The sequence below is a fragment of the Culex quinquefasciatus genome, chromosome 3 (genome assembly GCF_015732765.1).
Source record: "Culex quinquefasciatus strain JHB chromosome 3, VPISU_Cqui_1.0_pri_paternal, whole genome shotgun sequence".
Taxonomy (NCBI): domain Eukaryota; kingdom Metazoa; phylum Arthropoda; class Insecta; order Diptera; family Culicidae; genus Culex; species Culex quinquefasciatus.
The window spans coordinates 105,691,809-105,706,458 of record NC_051863.1 but is presented as its reverse complement, the minus strand read 5'-3'; the positions used below and the strand labels follow the sequence as shown (position 1 = coordinate 105,706,458).

At 41.0% G+C, this 14,650-nt stretch overlaps 1 protein-coding gene across 1 annotated transcript in view; it reads right to left on the bottom strand.

Annotated features, from left to right (window-relative positions):
• LOC6030859 overlaps positions 1 to 14,650 on the bottom strand; it is a 142,544-nt gene that overhangs the window by 66,956 nt on the left and 60,938 nt on the right. Inside the window, 3 exon segments of the mRNA XM_038264496.1 lie at positions 621 to 722; positions 796 to 903; positions 3,448 to 4,127. Coding sequence (XP_038120424.1) covers positions 621 to 722; positions 796 to 903; positions 3,448 to 3,907 — 670 coding nt within the window. The 5' untranslated portion in view covers positions 3,908 to 4,127.

Genomic DNA, 14,650 nt, shown 5'->3' with positions numbered 1-14,650 from the left:
CATACAACCCGAAAATTTCATGCAATATGAACAAGAAGCGAATCACCCTAATTCTCATCAATCATGATGCCATGTTGCCTTGACTTACATCAAACGAGATAAATGTCATTGATCTTTTACTGAGCCGAAGATTTTCATTTGTATTGCATAGCACGGTCAACAACCGGATAGATAACCATCAAATTGCTCAATTGCATATCGTTTAGTATGCGCTGTAAACTGCGCGTGTTTAAAGTTATTACCGGCATATCCAAGGCATAATCTGACTAGCAACAATGTAATGCAAAGTCACCATAAATTAATAAAAAACCAAACCGGCACGCGTTTGATTCCTATCCACGCGATGTACTCTAGTTTCAATACGCTCGAACAAGAGATTACATTGTAAGGTGGGCAAATCTCGTTCCATAAAAGTGTACCACCCGACAGCAGTCGGCAGCGCCCTTTCGGAACTTAAGGCCCATCAAGAAATGGATTACCACCATCCTACGGGTTTTGTGGAAGACAGACGGACGTTCTTTTTTATTGATCGTAATCGAAGGTGGTGTTATTTACGGTCAAGTTCAGCAACGCCTAATGCAAATGATCCCCACACGCTGCTGTGGTATAAAAAGTCTTACCTCGTACGTCGTCCACGCAGATGCCAAGATCTTCGCGGTAAGTGGCCAGATGCGGTAGACACTGGCACTTACACTCGGTTTCCGATTCGGCGGTCAGCATGTCTGTCCGGAAGAGGAGGAAAGGTTCGAAATTGGTGAGTTAGGTTGGTGGGCAATTTGTGGCTAAAACACTTACCTATTTCTTTGATACTATTTTGCCCGGCGATGGGAGTTATACCAATCGATAGACCAGCTGTGCCGCTCGATAAACCAACGCAGGTATCTGTATCACATTTTTCATTTTCTGAAAAAAGAGAATATGAAATTAGTAGGTGCTGCACTGCTGTACTTTTCTACAGATATTAACTGAAAATTTGCAATTCGATGGTATTTAAAAATGTATCAATATACTGGAAATATCAAAAAGTTGTAAAAAAAAGCAAAGCAAAATCAACATAACATAACTCAAAAAAGTAATAATTGCCCAAGGCCAATGCATTTCACATTATCAACAATATCAAGCATAATCTCGTTTATCGGATAAATTGCTGGAGAATGAACAGGTCAAACTATTTGGAATTCAGTAATTACATGGCCTCGTTTTGGCAGACTAGGGTGTATCTTTTGTGATTTCTTAAAGATAGTATTTCAGTTTTTTCCCATCTTCTACTTGAAATTTATAATAACCCAAAAAACAAGCTGTATTAGTTAAATAATCTTAAATAGGAACAACTGGCCACCCTAGTGATCACATCGTGTAAAATCCAATGTTCATCTGCTCTCACGCACCTTGGACTCGATTCGACAACTGCTAGCATATTGTGGATAGATGAGCAGCATTTAAATTGAATAAATTAAAATTACATAGAACTAGCATGTGGCTGATGAGCACGCAGACAAAAGCCCAATTTACCCTCGAACGATAAATAATCGAATTCCATCCCTGCCTTGGCGTCAGTCGGGGGGCCACTCGTCATCATCACCATCATCATCAGAAGCCAATTGTTACCTCATTTGTCAAATCACGCGCCAAGGTTTGTCTTTTCCCGGCAGGAAACCCCCGCGCGGTCTTCGGACTACCGACTTTACGACCTTTTCGACAACTCAGATGCCATCGTAAAACAATCACCTCGGCAGAGATGCGATGGCCTCAAAGTCGGAAGCGCCGCCGCCCGAGATGATGACCGGGACCGGACAAAGGTGAAATGTCCTCAACCCGTGGCTCATCCAAGTTGGCCATGGTTGACGAATTTCGGAGTAAAAAATTTATGCTAATTACATTTCTTCTGTGGCCCTGGGTTGAGTGCTACTGGAAATTGGTGGCTGATGGCCTTTTGTCCGACCGACAGACCGAACGACCGGTTGACAGACTTATGTGGAAAAATAATTAAACCTTATGGACGGATAAAAAAACAGCCGCGATGAGCGTGAACTGACGACGCGCTCGCGAGTGATTTATCGTGACGATAAACTCTGCTCTAAATGCAAATTTTTCGCGATGACATTGTCGGAGATTGCGACCTGGACGTGCGCGGTCTTTTCGTCGATCGATGGACCCAAGCAGGCTGTGAAGGTTCGGTCGTTTTGATGCGGTTACTTGATACGCGGCGGACAATTATTATGACAAAGTTAAGTGAATATTTTGAGATTGTGGATAAGTAACAAGCTTGGGAACAATACAAATTATAGGTTTATTTGCATTTAAAATTCCGTATTTAACCGAACTTTTAAAATCATTACTTGTTTCGGTTTTGCCTTCCTCACTGAGGTAAGGCTTTAATCCTGCTCTAAAAATGAACTTTTTATTGAAACTCAGAGACACACCTTCATGTATACTTATCGACTCAGAATCGAAAACTGAACAATTTTGATCAAACCGGTTGCATTCGACTTGGTTTAGGGTCCCATACATCGCAATTCCATCGGAATTGAACCCAGGCCTTACTGGGATGAGAGGCTAACCACTGCGCCACTGGACCCGGCGACAAAACAAAACTTGTGACATGCGAAGTCCGACATCTCATCGGTAACTCATAGAAAATGCTTCCCCGAATCCGATGCATTCGACATTTTTTTTGTCAACGCGGACTTAGCAGAATTAGGTAAAAAAATTAACATGCAAAATCGAACCTACTGATCTAGAAAAAATGCCATTTTGAAAAAAAAGAGCATCAAAACGAACCCTAAGCCTTATTTTGTGCTTTACAATTTCGATAAAAAAACAAAGCATTTGAACAAACACCTTTCAAACCCATACTTTGAGGAGCTGTTTAGGACCCCAAAAGGAACTGATAAAGTGCTGTGCTCACTAAAATTGGACAACTTTATTTTTTCCTTACAACTTACTTGAAATATCAAAATTGTAAGAATAACGATCGTACGAGCGATTGTTCCTCTTGCCCCACTTTCAAACACAAACTAATTTCTCATCAAAATGATCGTGCTTATCGTGAATGACGTGTTATTCAAATTAGAAAATTTGGAAAATATGTTTCATAAATGTATTTTGATACACCTATTTTAAAAGCAAAGAAATCTTTTGTTTTCAGAATTATGCTAATTTACCTAATTGTTGATTATTCCCGTTCTCGTAATTTTTCGGTTTTTATTTTATAAAAGCTTTCAAATGTTTTATATGCGGTTTTCGAGGATTGAATTAAAACTCGCCGTGTTGCGTTTTCAACCATTAAGAATGACTAAACTGTTGATATTTGAAATTCGAAGGGATTCACTTCTGTTTGCCCATGGTCCTACACATTTTTGTCATGTTCTAAGAGTCAAGTCTGAATTCAAATCTGGGCCATAAAATCAAGTGGAGTTTGTGTGTTAGAATCCATTAGAAACTCACCAAATGCATAAAACAGATCACCGCCGTGTTGCCGCGTGAGGTTGGCGATCCTGGCCGAATCGACAACCCCGCCAACACGTGTGTGGCCGGGGGTTCGCGGCGCCCCGTAGTTCGAGATGGTGCCTTTGGCCGCCGGGGTCGGGGCAGCCGCCGCCTGGCACAGGGCCACACCGGTGCCACCAGGTAGCGGCGGTCCGGCGGCCAACAGCAGCTGCACCAGGCCGACGACCAGCATCGTCGGCAGCACCGAGAAACCGCGCCGTCGGCGATGCCACCGGGTCAGCGGAGAACAGGTCAACCGTGGTGCCCGGAACCATCGCGAGGATTTGCGAGTGCTGCCGTGCCGTAAAGTGGGTGCTGACGACGGTCGTGGGTCCACGTCAGAGGACGCTAATTGGGGCGTTAATATGTTATAATTATTCTTCTTGAAGTATCGTGGCAAGACCAACGATTTCAGCATTTTGATCGTCAATTTTCGGTCTTTTGGGTCTTCTGGCTCCTCCTCTGGCTGGCATGGCGCAGGGAGACGGCTCTCGTCGGACGATACGATTGAAGCTGTCGTCTTTGGCTCATCTGGCGTCAGGTTGTTCGTGTTTTGCTACTGGTGGTGGCGCTCGTGGAGCCACCTTAGCCATTATTTCGTACGATCTGTCTGTCGGTGACCATCGGGCGAGAAGAACCTGTAAATGCGAAAGAAAAGAAGAGAACAAATGTTAGCACGGGTAAATTAACCTTTTCTCAAAATGAATGCTCAATAGACCCGAAATTAGGCCTTGGCGTGTTTGAATAAATTTTCTTTTATTCAAATAGTAATTTTTGAAGTTTCCGATAATTATGTTGTAAACAATTTGATTAATGATTATTGCGGTGCATCTGTGCTGAGAAGTTCTCTGCAATTTATTTTTTTGTATGTTGTAATGTTCATTCAATTCTCTGTGGAACAGTGGAACCTCTTTTTACGCGGTGCGTTACGTTTTTCTAATTTGTTGATTTCTCTGGAACGACACAACATTTTTGCAATCTTTTAAAAGCAATTTGTAGGTTTTGTTCAGTTCTACAAAAAGCTTTTTAAAGCTTGCAAAAATATTGCATGGTTTAAAAGAAATCTACGAAACAAAAGCGTAACGACACCGTGTATAAAATACCAACGATTTTTTTAAATTTCAACATAATAACGTTGAAGGTCGTTGAACAGATAGATTTAACTTATTTGGCAGTTTTGGGTTCACAGGGTGACAATTGTGTAAAATTTTCAGCCACATGGCGTGAAATCTTTGATCTAATGTTTATAAAAAATATCAATAAAAAAGCTTACAAAAATACCGATTTTCTAGAGAAATTCTCAGCTACCAATCCATCGCGGCAATTATACATTGTTAATCCACACGCACAAAACAGATCATCTTCGGTCCTCAACTCTGAACTTGTGTGTAATTTGTCAGATTAGTCTTTCTTCTGGTTTGAAAAATGAGCGACCTGCTGCGGGCCAATATTTATGCGCCGATGGGACGGTGGTGCGTGTGAACAGAAGTTTCTTCTCTTCCATTCACCACGGCGCGACGACGACGGCGACGGAGTGGATGGTTAACCGATAATAATTATTATCGGGTCGCGGCAAATGGTCGTTAAATTGAATGGCTGATGTCATGCTCAATGACCTGGAGATCAGCGATACTGTAATGATTCAATTTGAGTTTGTTCTTGGCTCCGTTCTTGGAGTTGGATTTGCTGTATTCTCAAAAAAATCTAAATAATGTCATTTCACCCTTTAATAAGAGCGTACACCGCCTAATGATTATCGAGCATAATCACTTCACCAGGGCGATTAAGTTGCCTTGGGGTAGTAAATTTATTCATGTGCAAGCAATTCAATCAACCCTCCGACATGCAGTAATTCGGACTCAAAACATGGCTTCTGGGTAAGATCAATCAGCATCAAGCAATGGAAGCAGCAGTTTGGTGGCAAAACCCATAAATATTTACGATTCTGATGGCGGGGCCAGACCCGCTCGCTCTCGGATTACATATGCAAATTGGAAGGTGGTGCTCCAGTTTATATTTAACACACTCGCACGCCCAGGTGGGAAACGGTGAGAAACCGCGAAATTGGGTCTCAGAGATCCGGGCAAATTGAAACATTTTGTTGGGATGTTGGGCGGTTTGGTTCGAAATGACCAATTAAAGGAATCGTTTATAACCCTTGGGAGAGTTTGCTGACTTGGTCGAAATTTTGTGAACAGGTTCTCAGGTGCAAAAACAGATAAATAGAACTTAACTCAAATATTATTATTATTATATCAGCAAAAAATATAAAACATTATTCAAGTCAATTTATTTTATTACTAAATTATCAATTGACAATTACGTATTTTTTATAACCTAATAAAGTTTTGGAGTTCTTTTCAACTATGATTTGTACTATTATTTATTTTGGTGTATTTGGATATTCTTTTTCATTGGGACAAATATATTTTTCCATTTTGTCAATTCTAATTCATATCAATGTCACTGACTTTTATCAAGTTTATTTTTGGTGCTTTTTGAAACTGATAAAAATAGTCAAAAAACTATAAAAATGTAGGCATAAAATTTTGAACATTCTTCAAATAATTTCAATTTATGTCATTCTGTTTCATTCACATCCGTTGCATTTTTTTATTGAATTGATATATTCATATCTTAGAAATATTCTCATATATATCTTGCAATCTATGGTCTTATTTTCCACTCGATGACCAGAAACACCTCGCTCATTGTCGATCAAATCGCTTGATTCGTCAGGCCGCAACAAATCGTGAGCGACATTAATTCGCAACGACTAATCGCTTCACACAACTATTTTATTCTTTCATGAATTGAATTAAAGTATTTTCATAAATTGAATTACAGTTCAGACTTGATTATTTGAAGCCTCGATTGTAAGTAAAAAAGTAAATCTTTCCCAGTTCCTGAGGGGAACACCCTTGAAGAGTATCGGGGCCGGCATTTACAAAGCGGATTCAGTGGCAGTTTTATTCTCAACTTAATGTTAACATGTTAAGGTTAATGTTAACATTCCATAGGTCGCCTCCCTAAGGTGTCGTGATAAGGTCCAGTTTGTGACGATACACTACCTTCCCTTTACTAAGCAATCGATTCCAGAAGGGAAAAGATCACCAGTTGTGTTAGTCCGAGCCGGGATTTGAACCCCGATCTACCGCTTACGAGGCGGAAGCGTTACCACTGGGCTACGTGGCTCGGTCTCGGTCTCGGTCAAGCCTCGATTGTCCGAAGGTCAATTATCTGAAGTTTGTTTATCCGAAGCCGCCATATTAGATTACATATTGTTACATTAGAGCATGTTTGAAGTCAAATGTGTGCAGCGGCTCTGAAAAATTCATTTTTTTTTCGGGGTATGATTATCTGAAGATTTGGCATTATCCGGAATGAAATTTTTACAAGGACTTCGGATAATCGTGTCTGGGCTGTATAAAATTGTTGACGCATTTAATTTCCTGTAATTTACATGTAAGACCTGAGAGATTCCAATCTAAGTTAAAGAAGAAGTTCAATTGAATGAAAAATTGTTCTATTAATTTGACACCTCTGAGATTTTGGAAAAAAAGGATTTCCTAAAAGGGATGCATGCCTTTTATTCGAATTCATATGATTCAAAAATAGATACCAAATAGAAAGAAAATTTGAAACTTGTTATTCAAGGTGACACGGGACATCAGTTCTTGGACAACTTTCTGAACTCGACAGATTACTTGCTATCTTGTTATTTATCGTCTACGCTAAACATAACTTGTTTAAATTAAGGCGTAATCCTCAAAGATGCTTCCACAAACTTGAGTCGTCGTATCAATATGGCGATGCCTTCCCTTTTCACCTTAAGCCAAATGTTCCAATTAATCAAACGTGAATCCATGTTCCACTTTCAAATGTAAACATCTGCCATTTTTTGCCATAAATGTTTTACTACCAAAAGGCTAAACACCACAAATTCCTGCGATCAATTGCCAATCTTTCGACGCCACCGGGTCATAAAACTTTTGCAAATTCATATCGACGGATTAACGACCGTTGACTGGACTGGTTTAAACATCCTGATCCGGCAAAATGAAACCTGCCAAAATTCGGTGGATTGATGTTTCTCGTTTAATGACTGAGAAATATCAATAAAATCCTCTAGGCTTGAAATCGTGAAATGAAAGTAAGTATGAGAAAGTGTAGCGTATTAAAAGTCATGATGATCGTTAAAAATGTATTGAGCCTGATTTCATAAGTAAAATCGAACGAATGCTAGAGGCCTTTTGATGTAATCGTTCCCTTCAATTTGTAAATCATGTTGAGAAATATACACTAGCCGGAATATCGCCTTTTGACTCTATTTGATAACAAATTAGATTAAACAAGATTAAACTTGTATTCAGCCCAGACGATTAGTTTTGATGAATATTGATGTTCTTTTCCTCATAGCAAAGAGGGAGTCGTCGTCGGGGTGTTCCTTTCCATCGCAGTACAAATTAAGATCCGTTTATCGATACGTGTAAACTTGTTCGGGCACACCTACCCAAATTTTTTCACCTCATTCTGGTTGGCTTATCAGATATGGAGGGAGGAAGAAATTCGGCATGGAAATACCTGTTCGGACAACGCGGTCTCGCGTGTTTCAGTTTCGAAGCAGCCGGCCACGATTGGTTGATCTTCGACAGATGATGAAGGCTTATGACAACCGATGATTAAATGGAAACCCAAACTGAAACATGCCAAAAGTAAGCGCGATAACTCGGAGAAGAGCCTTGGAGGTAAGTTTCACTTTGGCCAACGAGAAGAGTGGAGGTGCTGATGCACTGAGAGTGAATCTGATTACAGGTGTGATGGTTAAGTGAAATATTTTTTTGGTGCCTTCTAGTTGAAACAATTGGTCATTAATTTTTATGGTTATGAATTTTCGTACTCATTAAACATCGATCCCTCAGACGATTGGGCGGAGCAAACAGGATTCGTGACTATAAAAAGGACAGATGAAGAGATAACGGCTGTTTGTGTTTTTGATTGAAAGTACTTGAAAGAAATAAAAAGGAGTTAAAAAGTTATGTAATAAAATTTAAATTGGAAAACATAACAAAAAAAAATTCATATCACTCAAGATTGCAAACGTGGCTATTTGTCAAAGTCCAAACAGATCTCAAAGTGACATTGACCGATGACAATCGCATAAACATGTTGTTCCACATGCACGAATAACAAGTATCACCTTAATAAAATGCAGGCCCTATTCAGCTGTCATTTTCCTACATCATCAGAGGGCTTTTGTTAATTTGATTTGGTTAACCGCGGCGGATTTTCTTGAAATAATTCGAACTGTCAAAAATCCACCAAAGCATCTACCGGTGGATACTTTTCTACCACAGATTTTTGTGCGATCAATGTGGTAGATGCTTTGGTGGATTTTTGACAGTTCGAATTATTTCAAGAAAATCCACCGCGGTTAACCAAATCAAATTAACAAAAGCCCTCAGATATTTGACATTGGTGCATCTATTTGTTCAAAGCTGCCCTTTTACATCAGAAATTATGTATTGTTTAACTTTCAGGCGCGTTTTCCTGATCGCAGCAGGCGGCGCTGATAACGCTTGGGCGAAAACTGGTCCCACAGGAAATTGTTTACGCAAATCCAAGCAACCCTCGCTTGACGATGCAACGGTGATCATCGTGGTAGCCAATGAATGAAATTAACGCCCCATGTAACCATGGTGATTACGGCAAGTGAAAATGACCGTCGCTTGTGGGGACTTTGTTTGAAGACGTGTATTTATTACAAAATTAAATGATGCATTCCCGATCGAGGTTGACCGCCGCTGGCTACTCGCATAAATAGAGCTAATCAAGCTTGAGTTAGGGGGGGCCACGCTACTTAAAACGTGCGCATTGCATGTGGTGCGCAATTTGTGGCAATTAAAAGTTATCACAACAAGTCTTCGTCGTCAAAGTGGACCGATAAGGCCGGACTGATGTCCGCGTTGGAACGCGAAGTAGTAGGCTTCGACGCGAAACCAGTTCACCTCGATGGACTGGCTGGCGGTAGGCAGGATGAGTTATTGCGCCTAGGTCCAGCTTCCCTAAACAGTAGGCGATGACAGCACGCGGCGTGGTCGATCTTCGTCGTTGCGACGCTGTCGATCAGTTTTCGCGGGAAAAAAACGTACATGAAAAATTAATTTATGAAGGAATGCACTTCTTGCCATACGGGTGCATCTTCCCGCAGGTTTCGAGCATGTTCGAGACTTGATCGTCATCCAGACTGCGGAGGTCGGTTAGGCTAGGCCAGATACGTGTTTGCGTGGATTTAATCTAGTTTTTATGCTCTCCAATATGAGCCCGTAAGACGAGATGCGTCTGCTTCGCTCCTTTCTAGAAGAGACTCGCTCTGGTCAGTGCCATGTAGAGCAGCGATCCAACGTCCAAGGGCTTTAGCGGAGCTGAATCGAATCTGGTGCTAAAAAGGAAGGCACAGCGATGATAGGCGGCTTCAAGTGGCCCCTAATAGAATCAACGGGCACATTTCGTGATGAAATATAGAATCGTAATATGGTAAATTCAATTACTTTTATAGACATACCGTTACGAAAAGCATTAGAATAAACGGCCAAACGTTGCACGTGCTCGCCAATCTCGGTGCAATAAAAATACACTCTTATGAGGCAATTGGATATTCCTAAGAAGTTTTAGTTTATGAGTCAGTTTTTGAATATAATGCTGTACATTATCTTTTTTCGAATAGGAGCCGTTTGCACAAAAAAGGGTCCTTTTCGGGAGCTAATAACTTTTCAGCAAGCTTCCCTGCACCGTGCGGTACACGCGGTTCGCTTGTACCTCGGGTTTGCTTTGCGCCTGCATTGTTCGGTTTACACCCGTACCCGACTCACACGAACCGAGGGTATTTTGGTACATCGTACCAGCGCACCACGACACTCTCGGTTCGCCGCATCGGTTTTGTGTCTGGCACTCACCCATGGCATGAACCCGGTATATGAGCCAAGGTGCTTCACTCGTTACAAGCCGAGGTAACGTCATGATTCGAAATCCGGACACTTAGTAGCATATCATTTTTGTGATAGCTGGCAAAAAATCATGTAATAAGTTGGAAATGTGGAAATATCATCAGGATGTAGTATAAACAGTCAGTTTCAAGAAAATGCATGCAAAATATGTCTTTTCTAACAATATTTCATCTGAATTTTAAAATTAAAATGACGTGTTGTGCTTCGAATCCCGGACACTGATAAAAGCTGATTCGAAATCCGGACACTTTTGCTTCGAATTCCGGACACTCGATTTTACTTATGAATCGTACAAATTTGGACTGAAATGTTAGTGAATGGCATTCTTTAGGTCTCAAATAAGCTGTTAACATCAAAACAATCGATAGTTTATATAAAAATTAGCTAGAATTTGAGGAAATCGAAACCATAAATTTCTGCTTTGCCTCCGGTGCTTCGAACGCCTATGAAATATTTCAAGTGAAATGTTTCGCATTTTTGGTAAACTTATAATTTTATTGTATTTAATTGTTTTGGCATTAACTACAGCGTTCAAACAAACTTTAAATGAAAGTTGATGTTGTAATTCATCATATAACACAGTTTTGTCATTCATAATGCGAACATATATCCAAATAATTGATAAAACAAGATGAAGTGTCCGGATTTCGAAGCGTCCGGGAATTCGAATCATGACGTTACGTGTCGTGGTACGCGCTGGCGGTACAAAACGGGTTCAATACCACGACACGTACCACGGCACACTGGGTTCATGCCATGGGTGAGTGCCAGACACAAAACCGATGGGGCGAGCCGAGAGTGTCGTGGTGCGCTGGTACGATGTACCAAGATACCAATACACAAATGGGTTCAGGCACGTACCGAAGCTAGAAAACCAAACCCACGGTGTGCGTTGGCACTGGCGCATGGGAAGCTTGCTTTTCAGCAAAAAATCCTTATAATATGGAGTCAGCTGGAAAGTTGTTCATAATTTAATGAAGGTTCTACATCTGAGAATTGATAAAAATTTGATGACTATTGTGCCCTCTACAGGTAAAAAAATGAAACAGTTGCTTTTCTCCATACATTTTGACGATTTTGCCCATACAAACTCAATCTGTTATTTCAGGAGATAGCCCCAAAAAGCCCGGATTTGGACAACCCTTATGGTTATCTTTCAAATTCGAAATAGTCTAGAGATCCCCAAATGTTAAAAAAAATCATAGAAATCGATAACACTGACCTACAAAAAAATTCAACAATGACTGCGCAGGCACAACTCGAGGGTAAGCATGAAGTTTGGGGTCCCAAGAAACACGTTCACTTTGATTTTTTTCAAAAATATTTAGACAGGGCCGAATGGTTTTTCTCCAAAGTTCGCTACTCCCACATATTGCATGCAATTTTTTGGTTGTATATAACAGTGACGAACCACCCTAATTCTCCATATAAAGTTTGGAGGAAACCCATTCGGCTCTGTACAAATATTTTTGAAAAATTCAAAGTGCACGTGTTTCTGGGGATCCCAAAGTTCCTCTCGAGTTGAGCCTGCGCATATATTTTGTAGGTCGGTGTAATTGAAAACAATTATTTACTTTTACCTTAATTGAACATTTTCTTGTGATCTTTGGAATGATGTTTCGATGAACAGCAAGTTTTTACGTTTTGTTTCAAGTTTTTGAAGAAAAACATTGACCCTTATAATCTGCTAATTCGGAACACATTTTGCTCACAGATATGAGCAAACTTTGGTTCTCTTCGCTCTTTTGTGTACCATTTTCTTCTAATCAACTACAACCTACAACTTTTCTGCAGATACCAAACCGATTAGAATTTGTTTTCAAAAGATACAGTTTATGAAAGTTTGAGGCAAACTAATAAATGAAAAAATGCACGAATTTTGCCGATAACGTAAGGAATTGTTCAGCCTTATAGTGCTTTATGAATTGCTTGATTTTTGTTTGTTGTGAAAACATAAGTTCAATGAATATGTTTCACAAATATGGGAGCTACAATTACATCCCACAATTATGGAACAGGAAATTTAAAAATAGTGTTTTGGTGCGCTAAACAAAATAAGATGCAGTATTAGCGTGGTTCACGTTTCTATGAAAAAGACAAAAGTTGTTATTTTTTCTTGCATCAACCGGAATTTCGTTCTTTTATGTCCCCAGAAGCACTCCTGAAAATTTGAGCCCATTTGGTAAGGTCTAGGAGCTCCAGTTTTAATTTGAAATTTATATGGGATTTTGATTTATTTTCCATGGGAAACTATCTTTTTTTACATTGTATTAGGATTTTTTTTATAAATCGATGAAATGACTTGATTCTTATAGTAGGAGATAGGTTTTGAACTGGGGAACAACTTTGTAGAACATACCAACATGCTAGGAAGTGACCCTTTAAAGATACAGATACTTTTAGATGGTGGCTTTTGAAGGGGCTTTACTGTGTGGGGTGAAACGGGTTAGCTGGCGTAAGTTCAAGATATCTTTGGTTTTAATCGATGGTGCTTTGACTTTTCTAGTCATATTTACAAAGTTATTTTTAGAACATTTATTTATAGACAAGCATGGGCTACGGTTTTGGCCAGCAGTGTTTTGTAAGTTTTCAACGATAGCAAAATCTTTTCCTTGGACAATCTGGCCACCGGTGTTGTTCCAGGTTATCAAATGGATGATGAGACAGTTCGGACACCGGCACTGTTCCGGGTTGGCGGTTTGCTGTTTGTCAAATATGTTTTACAAGAATTGGTGGACAGTTTCGACACCGGCATTGTTCCGGGTTGGCGGTTGGCGGGTTATCACGTGTGGAACATCGTTCGATTGCGTCTCGGACTCTTAAGCAGCACGTGAACGACGCAACGATGACTTCCCAGAAGACGACCGCTCACTCCGGATCGGTAAGAGTTAGTTCCACTATAGCTGCCAAAGTGTATATCCATTACATTACCCGCAGATATCACAACTCTCTGAGCCGGACCGACCATTAGCGCTCTGTAGAGGTGGACCAGGTGAAGAGCACGAGGCCATACACAAAAAATCAGCACGTCGCAAATCCCGACAACATCCAACGAGTACTTCGGGAAGGTCAAAGCGGAGAACAACGAGAACCTCGCCCTGTATGAAGCGCCGAGAACGACGTTTCTGAACACCGCCAGCTGGATCGGACGCACGACGTAGGTGAAGGTATTTAGGAACAAGCTGGCAGACAATAATTAAGACCCTGTCTCAGGTGAGCAAGAGCGTTCAGACGCACACGGAGACACACCGGCTATGCACCCTAGGACGACTCCGATCTAGATCGGACGCGCGAGAGTGGAGACGGCAGGAAAGACGAATCGCACGCCAGAAATCAACCGTAAGCGAGTCAGCAGCAAATGACGCCTATCTCTGACCAAGTTTTCCTCATTCTCAAAAGTTAAAGGTCACCACCGCAAACACGGGTACAAGTGAAACACGGCCCATTATCAAGGTCAAGCAGACATGGAAACAAGATGTATGTTCGCTGAACCACGCGGAGTCTCACCGATACCAATAAATTGCCCAACTCAGACAACAAGAGCGGTACACGGATAATTACAGGAGTAACTGAAGCTAGAAAAAACGCCCCATGGACCGAACGGGGTAAGATCAAACTAAGTTCGAGTGAGAACATTGAGAGCTAACTACATCTGTTTCCGTAGGTTTGGTGTTCCTGTCCCTGAGCGCGAGGACGGATCAATCGTGCACAGGTTGAGCTGATTGGCTGGTGGATTCGACTAGAGCGCTTCATTCGCTCCAAGCATCTGGTAGAGCAGGGCCATGCGCGCTGATGAAGTGCTCGAAAATTGGGCGCATCACGTGGACGCAGAGCGGAGTGCGTGCCAACACCGTACGCGCAACAATATCCTACGCGTCGGGCGGACGCAAAGCTTCGTGCGCGGCAACACCGTACATCAGAGACATGCGAGGTTGAAGTAGGAGTTTTGAATCTATTTTCAACCTTTTCAACAGCTGTTAAAATGAGTTATTGCGTTGATTGTTTTAATTATTTGTTATAAAAAACTGAAATACACAAACAATCGAAACAGTGTTGTTTACTTTAGGTTCTGTCCCGAAATGCAATTCCCAATCTGATACTAACCCCTGATTAAATCGACTCCCAAACTATATCCTTCAATCCCGACCAATTTC